Here is a 15,500-nt window from a genome sequence, read left to right as displayed (position 1 = left end):
AAATTCTATTGTTAGAGCCTTTACATTATGGGGTCTGTGAGTAAATATATGGAAATATCACCAAATACAAGCACATAGTAAATGTTAGTTATCTTTCCCAAAAGACCCCGAGGTTCCCCAAGAAGGAGCACAGGGGGAATACACACACACACACACACACACACACACACACACACACACACACACTCACTCTCTCTGTCTGAACCAACACACACAGATACAGATTTTGGCTTTTATTCTGGCCATCACACATCTACTTCTAAGACAACACAGACCGGCAGTACCCCATCCCCCATGACCACTGTCACAACCCGGATTTCCTCAGGCCCCCTCCTCCCACCCCACCCCTTCTGCCAAGCTCCCTGTGTGGGGGCGCTGCCTACACCTCACCCCGGGCGTGCAGCATGAAGTGCCCGTGCAGCTCCCCCAGGTTGTCGAAGGAATCCTCGCATTCCGTACAGTGGTAGGTTCCCTCCTCCTCCTCTTCCTCCTCCTCCTCCCGCCCAGCTGGTCGGCCCTCCCCAACCCGAGGTGGTTCCTCCTCTTCCTCCCCGAGTGCCCTGCCTTCAGGGGCTGGTGCTTCCTGGGGGGCTGTAGCAGGGCAGCAGAGCCGGCAGGGTGGGGTTCCCGGTGGGGCCTCCCCAAGGGGTGAGCGGCCACAGAGCTGGCAAGGCTGAGCCGGGGGGCCCGGGGGCTGGGCTGCACGGGGGGCCCGGCGGGATGGGCCACCACGGCCCCCGCCAAGGCGCTGCTTCACCTTGTAGCCAGGATCATATTCGGGATCGTCAGTGGTCTCCTCTTCCTCCTCCTCCTCATCTTCTTCCTCTTCGGAGTCGGGCTCTGAGAGAGTGTATTCTGAATCAGAGGAATGCTCAGGGCCTGGAGGGGGAAAGACACGGGGAGACAGTGGCATCAGAGGAAAGAGGACTAGGCCCAGCTGTCCCCTCCCTGAACCCTCACATTCAGACTTGTCATACTATGACCAGGGTAGCCTGGACACTACCCTTCTCTTCCCCACAGATGAGTCCCCATGGCATAGAACAAGGCTGGCACCCGGTAGATTCCCTGTATCTTTGTGTCAAGCAAATGAATGTCTTCTAAGAACTGCATGGGACAGGACTGGGCATGGTGGCTCATGCCTGTAATCCCAGCACTTTTGGGTGACCAAGATGGGAAGATCACTTGAGCCCAGAAGTTTCAGACTAGCCTGGGCAATATAGCAAGACTCCGTCTCTATAAAAAATTTAAGAATTAGCCAGGCCTGGTGACATATTGCCTGTAGTACCAGTTTCTCAGGAGGCTGAGGTGGGAGGATCACTTGAGCCGAGGAGTTCGAGGCTGCATTTGAGCCATGACTGCGCCATTCCCTTCCAGCCTGGGTGACAGAGTGAGACCTCACCTCTTAAAAATAATTTTTTTGGGCCGGGCGCGGTGGCTCAAGCCTGTAATCCCAGCACTTTGGGAGGCCGAGACGGGCGGATCACGAGGTCAGGAGATCGAGACCATCCTGGCTAACACGGTGAAACCCCGTCTCTACTAAAAAATACAAAAAACTAGCCGGGCGAGGTAGCGGGCGCCTGTAGTCCCAGCTACTCGGGAGGCTGAGGCAGGAGAATGGCGTAAACCCCGGAGGCGGAGCTTGCAGTGAGCTGAGATCCGGCCACTGCACTCCAGCCCGGGTGACAGAGCGAGACTCCGTCTCAAAAAAAAAAAAAAAAAAAATTTTTTTTGGCTGGGCATGGTCGATTATGCCTGTAATCCCAGCACTTTGGGAGGCCAAGGAGGGCAGATCATGAGGTCAGGAGTTCAAGACCAGCCTGGCCAACATGGTGAAACCTTGTCTCTACTAAATATACAAAAATTAGCTGGGTGTGGTGTCGGGTGCCTGTAATCCCAGCTACTTGGGTGGCTGAGGCAGAAGAATTGCTTCAACCCAGGAGGCGGAGGTTGCAGTGAGCTGAGATTGCACCCCTGCACTTCAGCCTGGGTGACAGAGCAAGACTCCGTCTTGGGGAAAAAAAAAAAAAACTCCACGGGGAGGTGGAGTGGGAGGCGTTTAGGAAGGACAAAGCAGGAGTAGTAAAAAACCACCAGTAACAACAGCATCCTTGCTATTGTAGAAGCCCTGTTCCTATACATTAACTCACTAAATCATCAACCACCCTTTGAGAGTGATACTATTACTATCCCTAGTTGATGGATGTGGAAACTGAGGCACAGGGAGGCTAGACGACTTACTCCCCTGTGGCTACACAGCTCTGGCAGGAAAAGCTGAACCTGGACCATGGCCGACACTGGATCATTTTAGGGAGACAACCATTTGAAAAGGTATTTGTGCAAATTAAAACACATGCATACAAACAGATGTACTTTTATATCTGTAGCCATGGAGAGAGAGAGATATATATATATAGGTGAATTAAAATATTTATTTATAGGTGAGATATTACTGTGATTTCACAGTTATCAAGGGCATGCCTAGGACAAGTTTAGGTTTAAAGAAAAGGGCCTGTAATCCTAGCACTTTGGGAGGCTGAGGTGGGCGGACTGCCTGAACTCAGGAGTTCATGACCCACCCTGGGCAACATGATGAAACCCAATTTATTTCTTGTATTTTTTGTATTTTTAGTCTTTACTAAAAATACAAAAATTAGCCAGGCATAGGGTGGTGGGTGCCTACAGTCCCAGCTACTCGGGAAGCTGAGGCAGGAGAATTGCTTGAACCCGGGAGGCAAAGGTTGCGATGAGCCAGTATCAAGCCACTGCACTCCAGCCTGGGTGAGAGCGCGAGACTCCGTTTCCAAAAAAAAAGAAAAGGGGAAAAATTTTACAGTTGATATATGGAAAAGGGCGACATCAGCTGCCATTATGGGGGCACACAAACAGAATAATGGCTGGGGATGGGGTGCCCGTGACCACAGTGTGGGAAGTACCAGCTTCTTTGGCCTCAGTAGCAGGAGCTTGCCAAAAGCCTCACCTTGTATCCATCCCGGCCCCATTCCTCAGTTTCTCCCAGAACCCAGAGGATCCTCCTACTGCACCCTGTGCTCCGCCCTTGCTTCTGTCATCACAGTGGCCACAAGGCTCTTCATACCAGGCTCCTCACCTTCCCTGACACCCCAGGCCCATACCTGCCTGAGGGTCTTTGCCATCCTTTCTGCCGATGTCACTCTCCATTCCATGTCTCTTCTCAAGTGTCACCTTCTCAGTGACACCCTGGCCACTCCCCAGCACTCCCTATGCCCCTTACTCTGCTTGATTTTTCTCCATCTTCTATTGAGATGGAGTCTCGCTCTGTCATCCAGGCTGGAGTGCAGTGGTGTGATCTCAGCTCACTGGAAACTCCACCCCCTAGGTTCAGGCAATTCTTCTGCCTCAGCCTCTCAAGTAACTGGGATTACAGGCGTGCGCCCTCACGCCCAGGTAATTTTTGTATTTTTAGTAGAGACAGGGTTCCACCTTGTTGGCCAGGCTCTCAAACTCCTGACCTCAGGTGATCCACCCATCTCAGCCTCCCAAAGTGCTGGGATTACAGGTATGAGCCACCGCACCTGGCTCATTTTTCTCCATCTTCTGACTCACTGTATACAACATTTGCTTGTGTGTTTGTTTATTGCCTGTCCCCGAGAGCAGGGATTTTGTCTGGTTCACTGCTATGGGCCTAGCATCTAGAACACTTCCTCTGTACAAATAAAGTACTTACGACATATTTATGGCATGGATATCTCTGCATGGAATTTGAAAAACCTGTTCTGAGGCTTCACACACACAGTTCCTCCCTCTGGTGGGAATGTTCTGCCCTAGTTTTTCCCACCATCCTTTAGGACCCAGTGGGAGGCCTTCCTCTTTGGTGAGGCCGTCCCAGACCTCCTCATCCCAGGCAGCCAGTCACTTTTTCAACCACCCTCCTGCTGGGTCCCCAGCATCACCAGCCCAGAACGGGTTATAACTGTTTCCTTCTGAACATCCGCCCCTGCAGCTCTCTCCTACTAGTTCCCACCATTTAACAGTCGTTTCCTGGCCGGGCATGGTGGCTCACTTCTGGAATCCCAGCACTTTGGGAGGCCGAGGCGGGCAGATCATGAGGTCAGGAGAACGAGACCATCCTGGTTAACACCGTGAGACCCCGTCTCTACTAAAAATAGAAAAAAATTAGCTGGGCATGGTGGCAGGCGCCTGTAATCCCAGCTACTGGGGAGGCTGAGGCAGGAGAATGGCGTGAACCCGGGAGGCGGAGCTTGCAGTGAGCCGAGATCGCGCCACTGTACTCCAGCCTGGGCGACAGAGCGAGACTCTGTTTAAAAAAAAAAAAAAAGAATCGTTTCCTGAGGTCTTGGCATGGGCTGTTCCCTACTCTGTCCACCTGGTGACCCCCTACTCATCCTTCAAGACCCAGCACAAACTCCGTCCTCTCTGAAGCCACCATCCTGATGCCCCAGGCTCCCAGCCAGGTCTCTCTCCAATGCCCCAGCACCTCCTCCTGTTACTGTCCTAGAAGCTGACTGCAGTCAGCTGCCCCCCAGGGTATCTCCTTTATCAGACTGGGAAATCCTTAAGGGCAGGTATGATCTTGGGGTCCCCAGCAGAGGACATGTGGGTCAATGGATGATAGTGGCCCCAAGACCCTGATCTCCCTCCCCACCTGGGTGACCCGTTCTTTTTTTTTTGAGAGAGTCTCGCTGTCACCCAGGCTGGCATGCAGTGGTGTGATCTTGGCTCACTGCAACCTCCGCCTCCAAGGTTCAAGCGATCCTCCCACCTCAGCCCCTGAAGTAGCTGGGATTACAAGCGCGTGTCACCACACCTGGCTAATTTTTATATTTTTGGTAGAGATGGGGTTTCACCATGTTGGTTAGGCTGGTCTTGAACTCCTGACCTCAGGTGATCTGCCTGCCTCGGCCTCCCAAAGTGCTGGGATTACAGGTGTGAGCCATCGCGTCCAGCCTGACCCCTTTCCTTCTCTACTGGCAAAATTCCTGCTCCTTTTTAAAGCCAAGCTCATGTCACCTCCTCACTGAAGTCCTCGCTGACTCCCCAGGCAGTCAGTGTCTCTCTCGTGTGGGCTCCCCAGCTCCTGCTCCGCTCTCCATCACACCCTGACTACTCTGAGCAGTGACCCCCTCCCCACCCACTGACTATGGGCTCCTCAAAGGCAGGACCTGGGTCTGCCCCATCTCTGTGTCCCCAGCAATGCTGGGCATGAGTCAGCCTCAGAAGACATCTGCTAAATGGCTGCAAACCAGAGGAAATATCTCTAGCCTCAGGCTGGGACCTGCCCTCTCCTCCCACCTCTGACTTCATACCACTCACCCTGCAGAGTCTTCAATGCCCACTGTGACTTCACACAGTTGGCCTGTGACAGGCAATCAGGTCATCGTCCACGGCTACCAGGTGTTTCATGTCTACTGTGACTTCCAGGACCACAAGCCCTTTTGCGCCCACCATGTCTTCACCTAAGAGATCTTCAAAGCCCAGTATGTCCCCGGCACCCAGTGGATCCTCCATGCCCACTGCGGATCCCAAGCCTCCTGCCTCTTTGAAGTCCACCAAATCAGCAACGCCCAACAGATCTTTAGTGCCCACCAAGCCAGCGACATCCCCCAACTCGGTCGTGAGCCCAAGCAGTTCCAAGTCCACCAAATCGACCAGTACAAAAAGAGCCCCTTCGAACCTGCCCAGCAGCAGCAGGTCCCGAGTCCGCAGCAAGGCAAGAACACCCAGCAGGGTGAGCACCGACACCAGGACCAGCAAGGCCAGCAAGGCCAGCGGCGTGAGATGCCACCAGCGGAGGGGTACACACAGCCGGGGTAGGACACCTGGCAGAAGGGGAAGCCGCAGCTCCAAGAGGTCACCCAGCAGGGCCAGCACTCCTGGCAGGATAAGAACTCATGGTGCCAGACCAGGCATGGCCAGCAGGGTGAGAACTCCCACTTCACAGCAAAAATGGAGCCGGAGAAAGAGTTACGGCCAGCATGGAACCAGCAACAGGGAAAGAAGTGACAGCCAGCCTAGAAATATGAGCAAGAAGAGTTACCGCCCATCAGGAGGCTCAGGTATGGGGAAGAGTGCCGAGCTGGCTGTAACTCCCAGTAGAGCCAAGTGTCAAACCCTGACTGGAATTCCCTCCAAGGAGAAGAGTGACAGCCCATCTCTATCGTCATCAAGGAAGGTGAAGAGCTACGGTCAGATGATCATCCCCAGTAGGGAAAAGAGTTACAGCCCCACTGAAACGTCCAGCAGGGTCAAGAGTTATAACCAGGCCAGTACTTGCAGCAGGCCACAAAGTCACAGTCAATCTAGAAGCCCCAGAAGGTCAAGAAGTGGCAGTCAGAAGAGGACGCACAGCAGGGCGAGAAGTCACAGTTGGAAGAGAAACCACAGCAGGGCAAGAAGTCGCACCCGGAAGGGAATTCTGAGCCAGACGGGAAGACATAGCCCGTCTAGAACCCACAGCAAGGGGAAAAGTCAAAACCAACCTAGAACCCCCAGAAGAGGAAGAAGTCACAACTGGTCTAGAAACCCCAGCAAGGAAAGAAGTCATAGCCATTCTAGAAGCTCCAGCAAAGACAGAGATCACAGAGCATCTAGCAGCCCCAGGAAGGAGAACGGTCACAGTCCATCTGGAAGCCCCAACAAGCAAAGAGATTGCAGCCCATCTAGAAGTCCCAAGAAGGAGAGAGATTGCAGCCGATCTAGAAGTCCCAACAAGGCGAGAGATCATAGCCGATCCAGAAGCCCCAGCAGGGAGAGAAATCACAGCCAACTTGGAAGCCCCAGCAAAGAGAGAGATCACAGCCGATCTAGAAGCCCCAGCAAGGAGAGAGAGCGCAGACAATCTAGAGGCCCCAGCAAAGAGAGGGATCACAGACAATCTAGAAGCCCCAGCAAGGAGAAATATCATGGCCGACTTGGAAGCCTTAACAAGGAGAGAGATCGCAGGCAATCTAGAAGCCCCAGCAAGGAGAAAGAGCACAGCCAATCCAGAAGCCCCAGCAAAGAGAGAGATCGCAGACAATGGAGAAGCCCCAGCAAGGGGAGAGAGCGCAGACAATCTAGAAGCTCCAGCGAGGAGAGAGAACACAGACAATCCAGAAGCCCCGGCAAAGAGAGAGATCACAGACAATGGAGAAGCCCCAGCAAGAGAGAGATCACAGACAATGGAGAAGCCCCAGCAAGAGAGAGATCACAGACAATGGAGAAGCCCCAGCAAGAGAGAGATCACAGACAATGGAGAAGCCCCAGCAAGGAGAGAACGCGCAGACAATCTAGAAGCCCCAGCGAGGAGAAAGAACACAGACAATCCAGAAGCCCCGGCAAAGAGAGAGATCACAGACAATGGAGAAGCCCCAGCAAGGAGAGAAGCGCAGACAATCTAGAAGCCCCAGCGAGGAGAAAGAACACAGACAATCCAGAAGCCCCAGCGAGGAGAAAGAACACAGACATCCAGAAGCCCCGGCAAAGAGAGAGATCACAGACGATGGAGAAGCCCCAGCAAGGAAAGAGAGCGCAGACAATCTAGAAGCCCCAGCGAGGAGAAAGAACACAGACAATCCAGAAGCCCCGGCAAAGAGAGAGATCACAGACAATGGAGAAGCCCCAGCAAGGAGAGAAAGCGCAGACAATCTAGAAGCCCCAGCGAGGAGAAAGAACACAGACAATCCAGAAGCCCCAGCGAGGAGAAAGAACACAGACAATCCAGAAGCCCCAGCAAAGAGAGAGATCACAGACGATGGAGAAGCCCCAGCAAGGAAAGAGAGCGCAGACAATCTAGAAGCCCCAGCGAGGAGAGAGATCACAGCCGATCTAGAAGCCCCAATAGGCAGAGTGGTTACAGACAACCTAGAGCCTCCAGCAAGGAGAAAGCTCACAGCCGATCTAGAACCCCCAGCAAGGAAGGAAATCATAGCCAATCTAGAACCTCTAGCAAGGAGAGAGACCCCAGTCAATCTACAGTCCCCAGAAGTCCCAACTGGAAGAGATCCCCTACCAGGACAAGGAGTCTCAGTCAGAATAGAACCCCTAGCAAGACTAGCAGCCACTCCCCATCAACATTTCCCAGTGGAGGCCAAACCCTAAGCCAGGATGACAGTCAAGCCAACGCCACCACCTCTAAGGCCACCTTACCTGGGGAAAGGTCTTCATCGTCTTCTTCCAAGCTGGCATAGCCCCCAGTCTCAGCTGGCTCACGGGTCTCTGTCATGGCCAGAAGAGGGGACAGGAGACAGGAGCAGAGCAGCAGCTGAGCAGTGTCCCTCCCCGGCCAGCTCTCCACAGCCACACCTCGGCCACAAGTTCTCTAATACAGGATGTTGGCAGGTAGAGAGGGATGCTGGATGGGGGAAAGGAAAGGCCTGTGATGATTCAATAAATTTTTACATAGCACCCATCCCCACCCTAAGCCCAACTGTGCGCTCATTGCTGGGGTGGGGCACAGAGGACCCCAGCTCTGTCTCTGACTGTCTATAGGTAATTGACTACAAGCCCTGCTCCTCTCTAGGTCTTTTTTTTTTTTTTTAGGCAGAGTCTCTCTCTCTCGCTCTATTGCCCAGGCTGGAGTGCAGTGGTGCGATCTCAGCTCACTGCAACCTCCACCTCCCAGGCTCAAGCAAGTCTCCTACCTCAGCTTCCCAAGTAGCTGGAACTACAGGCGTGTGTCCTCACGCCCGGCTAATTTTGTATTTCTAGTAGAGATGGGGTTTCACCATGTTGGCCAGGCTGGGCTTGAACTCTTGACCTCAGGTGATCCACACACCTCAACCTCGCAAAGTGCTGGGATTACAGGTGTGAGCCACAGCACCTGGCCCCCTCTCTAGGTCTTAATTTCCCCATGTGGGCAACAAGGCTGCCTTCTGGTTCTTATTCAGTGGGATAGGGAGAGGTGACACTCCAAATATTCAACAGTGGAGACTGGTGTGGGCACCAATCAGAACTGAGAGTGGAGCAGGGACGGATGCCAGGCATTAACCCTTTAGTTGCTGCACCATGGGGAGGTCTGGGGTTGGGGGAGTGTTATGGGGAAAAAACCCTCAAACTATGTTTTTCCTCTACTCTCACACTACCACCACAACAATCATCAACACAGAATTCTGTAACCAAATGTGTGGGGCTTTTCCCCCACACACTACACAGCAGACACAGGCTAGGTGTCCCCTCCAATTCCATTCCAACGCTATCCCCATGCCCAGCTAATTTTTGTATTTTTGGTAGAGACAGGGTTTCACCATGGTGCCCAGAGCTCAAGCAATCCGCCCGCTTCAGCCCTCCAAAGTGCAGGGATTACAGGCGTGAGCCACCACACCCGACTTTTTAAAAAAAATAAGGCCGGGTGTGGTGGCCCACGCCTATAATCCCGGCACTTTGGAAGGCCGAGGCAGGCAGATCACCTGAGCTCAAGAGTTTGAGACCAGCCTGGGCAACACGGCACACCTTGTCTCTACAAAAAAAAAAAAAAAAAAAAAAAAGGCCGGGCGCGGTGGCTCAAGCCTGTAATCCCAGCACTTTGGGAGGCCGAGACGGGCGGATCACGAGGTCAGGAGATCGAGACCATCCTGGCTAACACGGTGAAACCCCATCTCTACTAAAAAAATACAAAAAATTAGCCGGGCGAGGTGGCGGGCACCTGTGGTCCCAGCTACTCGGGAGGCTGAGGCGAGAGAATGGCTTAAACCCGGGAGGCGGAGCTTGCAGTGAGCTGAGATCCGGCCACTGCACTCCAGCCTGGGCGACAGAGCGAGACTCCGTCTCAAAAAAAAAAAAAAATACAAAAGTTAGCCGGAGTGGTGGCATATGCTTACAGTCCCAGTTACCTGAGAGGCTGAGGCAGGAGGATCACTTGAGCCTGGAAGGTCAAGGCTGCAGTGAGCCGTGACCTTGCCACTGCACTTAGGCCTGGATAACCCCTCTTACAAAAAAAAAAAAAAAAAAAATTGCTGGAGCTGCTCACAGAACTCAAGGAAATGCTTATTTAGATTTTCTGGTTTATTGTTGCAAAGAACAAAGATGAAGAGATGTGTAGGGCAAGGTATAAGGGAAGGGGCAGGGAGCATCACGCCCTCCCTGGGGTGCCACCCTACAGGAACCCTCATGTGGTCAGCTATGCGGAAGCTCTCCAAACCCAGTCCTCTTGGGTTTTTAGAGGCTTTAAGACAGCAGCATTAGGCATGGAATTCTCTGAAAATGTCTTAAGACCAACAATCAGGAAGGTGGGGAAGATTAGAGTCTTGCCCTGGGGCAGGAAATGGAGGGAAGGAGGAGGTCAGAGAGGTTGTTTCTTGAGACCTGCCCCAGGCCTAAAGTACACAACATTACAACAAGAGACCACAAACAAAGGCTATAGGAGTTAGCAGCCAGGAACTGTGGATAAAAACCAATATATTTATACATATAATACCACAGGGAGGGTCCAAAGTGGCAGTTAGGGACAGGGAGTACTTGTGTAGCAGTGACACACCAACCCATCTGAAAGTATTTTAATATTTAAACAATTAGTATGGCTATACTAGTTTGTGACTATCAGCCTTAGTTCTGTATCCATTGGCAAGATAGTGTCTAGGTTTGCCACATTCTAGCTGTGTAGCACCAAGCAAAGAACTTAACTTCCCCAACTTCTCTAGCTTGTTTCCTTCTCTGTAAGAAAGGGGCTGGCTGGGCGCGGTGGCTCAAGCCTGTAATCCCAGCACTTTGGGAGGCCGAGATGGGCGGATCATGAGGTCAGGAGATCGAGACCATCCTGGCTAACACGATGAAACCCCGTCTCTACTAAAAAATACAAAAAACTAGCCGGGCGAGGTGGCGAGCGCCTGTAGTCCCAGCTACTTGGGAGGCTGAGGCAGGAGAACGCGTATATCCAGGAGGCGGAGCTTGCAGTGAGCTGAGATCCGGCCACTGCACTCTAGCCTGGGCCACAGAGCAAGACTCCGTCTCAAAAAAAAAAAAAAAAAAGAAAGGGCTTCCAGGCCTTAACTCACGTACTCCCCATAACTAGGTTGGAATTATCTCCTTTGTACAGATGAGAAAACAAACACAGAGGTGGTAAGTGAATAGCCCAAGGTCACCATCTGGTAAGTGGATGAACTAGGATTGGAAGCCACACCTTTCATAAAATGATTTCTCAGCTCAAAAGGTTTTTCTGAAGATTCAGTAGGCTCACTGATAGAAATTGCTGGTGTGTGGCTGGTATTCCATCAAGAGTGGCCATTACTACTCCCACCCCCACCCCTCTGTAAACTCCAGACATTCCCCACCTCTCACCTCTCCCTGTGCACACAAGGCCTTTTCCCATCTGTGCATCTTAGTAAACCCACTGTTGCTGTCAAGAAAGTCCTCCTCCTCCTTTTTTTTTTTTTGAGATGGAGTCTCACTTTGTTGCTCAGGCTGCTGTACAGTAGCGCGATCTTGGCTCACTGCAACCTCCACCCTGCCTCAGCCTCCCTAGTAGCTGGGATTACAGGCAGCCGCCACCACCACCACCACGCCCGGCTAATTTTTTTTTGAGGTGGACTCTCACTCTGTGGCCCAGGCTGGAGTGCAGTGGTGCAAGCTCCGCCTCCAGGGTTCAGGCCATTCTGCTGCCTCAGCCTTCCGAGTAGCTGTGACTACAGGCGCCCGCCACCATACCCGGCTATTTTTTGTATTTTTAGTATAGACGGGGTTTCACCGTGTTAGCCAGGATGGTCTCGATCTCCTGACCTCATGATCCGCCCGCCTCGGCCTCCCAAAGTGCTGGGATTACAGGCGTGAGCCACCGTGCCCAGCCTACTTATTTATACTTTTTAAGAGACAGGGGTCTCGCTCAGTTGCCCAGGCTGGAGTGCAGTAGGCTGATCTGTAGGAAAGGGGCTTCCAGGTCTTAATTCATTGACTCCCCATAACCAGGTTGGAAGGTTAGCTCACTGTAACCTCAAACTCCTATGCTCATGGTATCCTACTCGCCCCTAGCAGAGTAGCTGGGACTACACGTGTGCGCCACCACGCCAGGCTTAATTTTTACTTTTTTTTTTGTAGAGACGGGCGTCTCGCTATGTTGCCCAGGCTGGTCTTGAACTCCTGGTCTCAAGTGATCCTCCTGCTTCAGCCTCCCAAAGTTTTGGTATCACAGGCATAAGCCACTGCAACTGGCCCAAACAGTTACTTAATATAGCTATATTCCATGTGATATTTGAAACATACTTTTCTAAAAGGTTATCTTTTGGATATAAGTGTTTATCTGAAATTCAAATTTAACTAGACATTGTATATTTTATATGGCAACCATACACCTGGGGCAATCAAGACGACCCATGAAGTTACCAGGAGACAATGCCTATCAGCCTACACTTTTCCAAGCCCACATCACACAAGGCCCCTTCCTGAGTATTCCACACGTCAGGTAGGGCCATCCCTTGGTTCACAAGTCCCACTCCTACCATGCCTATGGCGGCCAAACTGAAAGGCAAACACAGTGCTGGAGACCCCACAATGCCCTGGGCCTGTAGCAGCCAATTCCCAAGATGCCCCGCGTGAACACAATAGGCATCCGTTCCAATGCTAGAGCAATGAGACGAGGGCAAAACCTTTCACTACGGGACAATAAGGGCCAGTTCCCACAATTCCTTGTGGCAGTTCTTCCCAGGATGCCTTGGGCCTATAGCGACCACCTTCCCGGATTCCCCATGTGGAAGCGCTCCAAGCCTCCAGGACGGTCAGCGGCAGGTGTGGGATAAAAGGAACCGGTCTCGACGAGATCTGGGACACTCTTTCCCAGGATGCACCAGGCCTACAACGACTAGCGGACCGACTCCCACAGCGCTTCAAGGGGGAGCGCTCGGTTCTCCCAGGATGCCCCAGGGCGGCACAGCCGCGTAGGGGGAGAAAAGGAAGCCCTCGGGTCACCACGGCCCCAGACCGCCGGCTCCCCGGCGACGGGAGTCGTCGTTCCCATCATGCAGCGGGGCCGTAGCGCCCGCTTCCCGGCATGCCCCGCGCACCCCTGCCCGGGACACTCACCGGCGCCCGCGGCCCCCGCTCCGGCTCTGCGGCGGCGGCTGCACGCCCAGCCTCTGCGCCTGCGTCGCAAGTAGGGTAGGAGAGCGCGCAGGGAGGGTGAAGAGCCTAGGGCGCTTGCGCGGCGAGACGGACTAGTCCTGTAGCTCTGTATGAAGAGGGGCTATGAGCGTCGGGCCGTCGACGAGACCCGCGCGGGGGGGCGCCGTGCTTTGCCCCTCGCTGCCTGGGTTTACTTGGTACAGTCCGCGGCCCGAAGGAACAACAAGCTGAAGGGTTCGCGCGTGCGTGTGCGGGGCAGGAACGCTACTTATAAAAATGGGATGCGCTGGGGGTGGAGGGCGCTAGTTCGGACTGGATCCTGGGCCCGAGGCCTGTTTATTTGCATAATCCTAGCGCGGGACAATGAAAGGCCTCCAGAACTGGAAAGAGTGATTTGCATATTCCCCGAGGAGGCCTTACTCCTGAGCGCAGTGATTAGCATATGGCGGGGCAACCTGAGCAAAGCGCATGCGCGCAGGGACTGCAGACTAACGCGAAGTGGGTAACCTTGTTTTCGTAGGGAATCAGTTTGCACCTTGAGAAGGGGCACGAGGGTCAGGACATCTCCCAACCAGGATAAATGTTTATTGATCTCCTTGGTGTCAGACCCTATGCTGGCAGATTCTATGGTTTCTGCAGTGAACCATACTCCTGTACTCACGGCGCCCCAGTCGAAAGAGATACACACCTAATTAGACAACTACTACCCAGAAGGTCAGACCTGGAGTGAGGAACACAGGGGGCTGTGGGAGCCTAAGAGGCGCCTGCCCCGGCCTATGGTTCTAGAAAGGCTTCCAGGAGGTGGTGATCCTTAAGCCAAGTACAAATAGAAGACAGCTAGAATGGGAATGGATCTGGCAGAGTGAACAGCAAGCGCCAAGGCCCAGAGGCCAAAAAAAAAAAAAAAAAAAAAAAGCGCATGGTTTGATTGAGAAAGCAAGAGCAGCTTAGTATGCCTGGAACCGAACTGGAGAGGGGAAATGGTCTTATAGACCATGTTAGAGTTGAACTATGACTACGTTCCAGTCTTCCTGGAAGTGTCACATTCCGGCTTAAACTCCCCAAAGGGATCCCATTAGGAAAAAAAATCCAAAAATGTTTATCATGGCCTCAGGTCTATACAGCTGGTCTGACCGTGCTTGTGCTTATCTTTCTGACCCCACCTACTTCCTCCTCCCTCCACTCCTGTCCAGCTCCACTTTATGCCAAACTCTCTTTGCCATCTCGGGCCTTTGCTCTTGCCGTTCCCTCTGCCTGAAAATGCTTTTCCCTCTGACCTTTGAATACCTGCTCTTGTGCTCACCATTCATATCTTGGTACAGATGTCAATTTGAGAGGCTTTTCCTGATCTCTCCATAATAGCGCTTCCACATATGACTGGAGTTACGGATAAATTGGGATTCGCCATGAGTTGGTGGTGGTTGTAACTGGCATGAAGAGTACATGGGGCTGGGCGCTGTGGCTCATGCCCGTAATCCCAACACTTTGGGAGGCCAAGGCGGGTGGATCACCTGAGGTCAGGAGCTTGAGACCAGCCTGGGCAACATGGTGAAACCTGCCTCTATTAAAAGTACAAAAATTAGCCAGAGGTGATGGGGGGGTGCCTGTAATCCCTGCTACTTGGGAGGCTGAGGCACGAGGATCACTTGAACCCTGGAGGCAGAATCGAGATTGAGCCACTGCACTCCAGCCTGGGCCACCCAGCGAGACTCTGTCTCAAAAAAAAAAAAAAAAAAAGAGTCTGGGCGCGGTGGCTCACGCCTGTAATCCCAGCACTTTGGGAGGCTGGGGCGAGCGGATCAGGAGTTCAGGAGATTGAGACCATCCTGGCTAACAAGGTGAAAACCCATCTCTATTAAAAATACAAAAAAAAAAAAGCGGGGTGTGGTGGTGGCAGGCGCCTGTAGTCCCAGCTATTTGGGAGGCTGAAGCAGGAGAATGGCATGAACGCAGGAGGCAGAGCTTGCAGTAAGCCGAGACCTCACTACTGCGCTCCAGCCTGGGCAACTGAATGAGACTTCGTCTTAAAAAAAAAAAGAGTACATGGGACTTTATTGCCCCATCTACTCCTGTGGGTTTGAAGTTTTCCATAATGACAATGGCATACCACATTACCATACTCTGCATGTATATTAATAGTTCCTATCACAATCTGAACTTTCTTTGCTTCCTTGTTTTGAGTGTTTTCCTCATGAAAGCTTCATGAGGGTAAGAATGGAGTCGCCCTTTTTCACTTTGGGTTCTCAGTGCTTAGAGCAGGATCAGATTTCAGATTAGTGCAGAGCTGTCTTTAACACCTAACATTTGCCTGTTTTATTCACCATGGACTCTAGAACTTTGAGCAGCACCTGGCACGTCGTAAGAGGTTATTTTTTAAAGTTAGAATAATACATCTAAAAGGTACATGAATGAATGAGAGAGGCCTGGGATGCCAGACTAAAGAGCTTTGACTTGGTCTAGAGGTGATAGGGAGCTAG

General features: G+C 52.5%; 2 protein-coding genes across 2 annotated transcripts; one reads left to right on the top strand and one right to left on the bottom strand.

The window, feature by feature from the left end:
• Positions 1-218: 218 nt before the first annotated feature.
• ZNF428 (zinc finger protein 428) lies at positions 219-14,111 on the bottom strand. Its single transcript, XM_033224873.1, has 3 exons — positions 12,985-14,111; positions 8,125-8,329; positions 219-879 (listed from the first exon to the last, which is right to left on the bottom strand). The coding sequence occupies exons 2-3, from the start codon at positions 8,198-8,200 to the stop codon at positions 380-382; spliced, it is 576 nt and encodes a 191-aa protein (XP_033080764.1). The 5' UTR covers positions 8,201-8,329; positions 12,985-14,111; the 3' UTR covers positions 219-379.
• Positions 5,389-8,392, top strand: SRRM5 (serine/arginine repetitive matrix 5). Its single transcript, XM_033224871.1, is given in 3 exon segments — positions 5,389-7,358; positions 7,361-7,438; positions 7,441-8,392. Coding segments are annotated over 3 exon segments (2,763 nt in total). The 5' UTR covers positions 5,389-5,398; the 3' UTR covers positions 8,166-8,392.
• Positions 14,112-15,500: the final 1,389 nt, after the last annotated feature.

The sequence above is a fragment of the Trachypithecus francoisi genome, unplaced genomic scaffold (genome assembly GCF_009764315.1).
Source record: "Trachypithecus francoisi isolate TF-2019V2 unplaced genomic scaffold, Tfra_2.0 Lachesis_group12, whole genome shotgun sequence".
Lineage (NCBI taxonomy): Eukaryota > Metazoa > Chordata > Mammalia > Primates > Cercopithecidae > Trachypithecus > Trachypithecus francoisi.
Note: the sequence above shows the minus strand (reverse complement) of the source record. Positions and strands in the feature narration are given on the sequence as shown.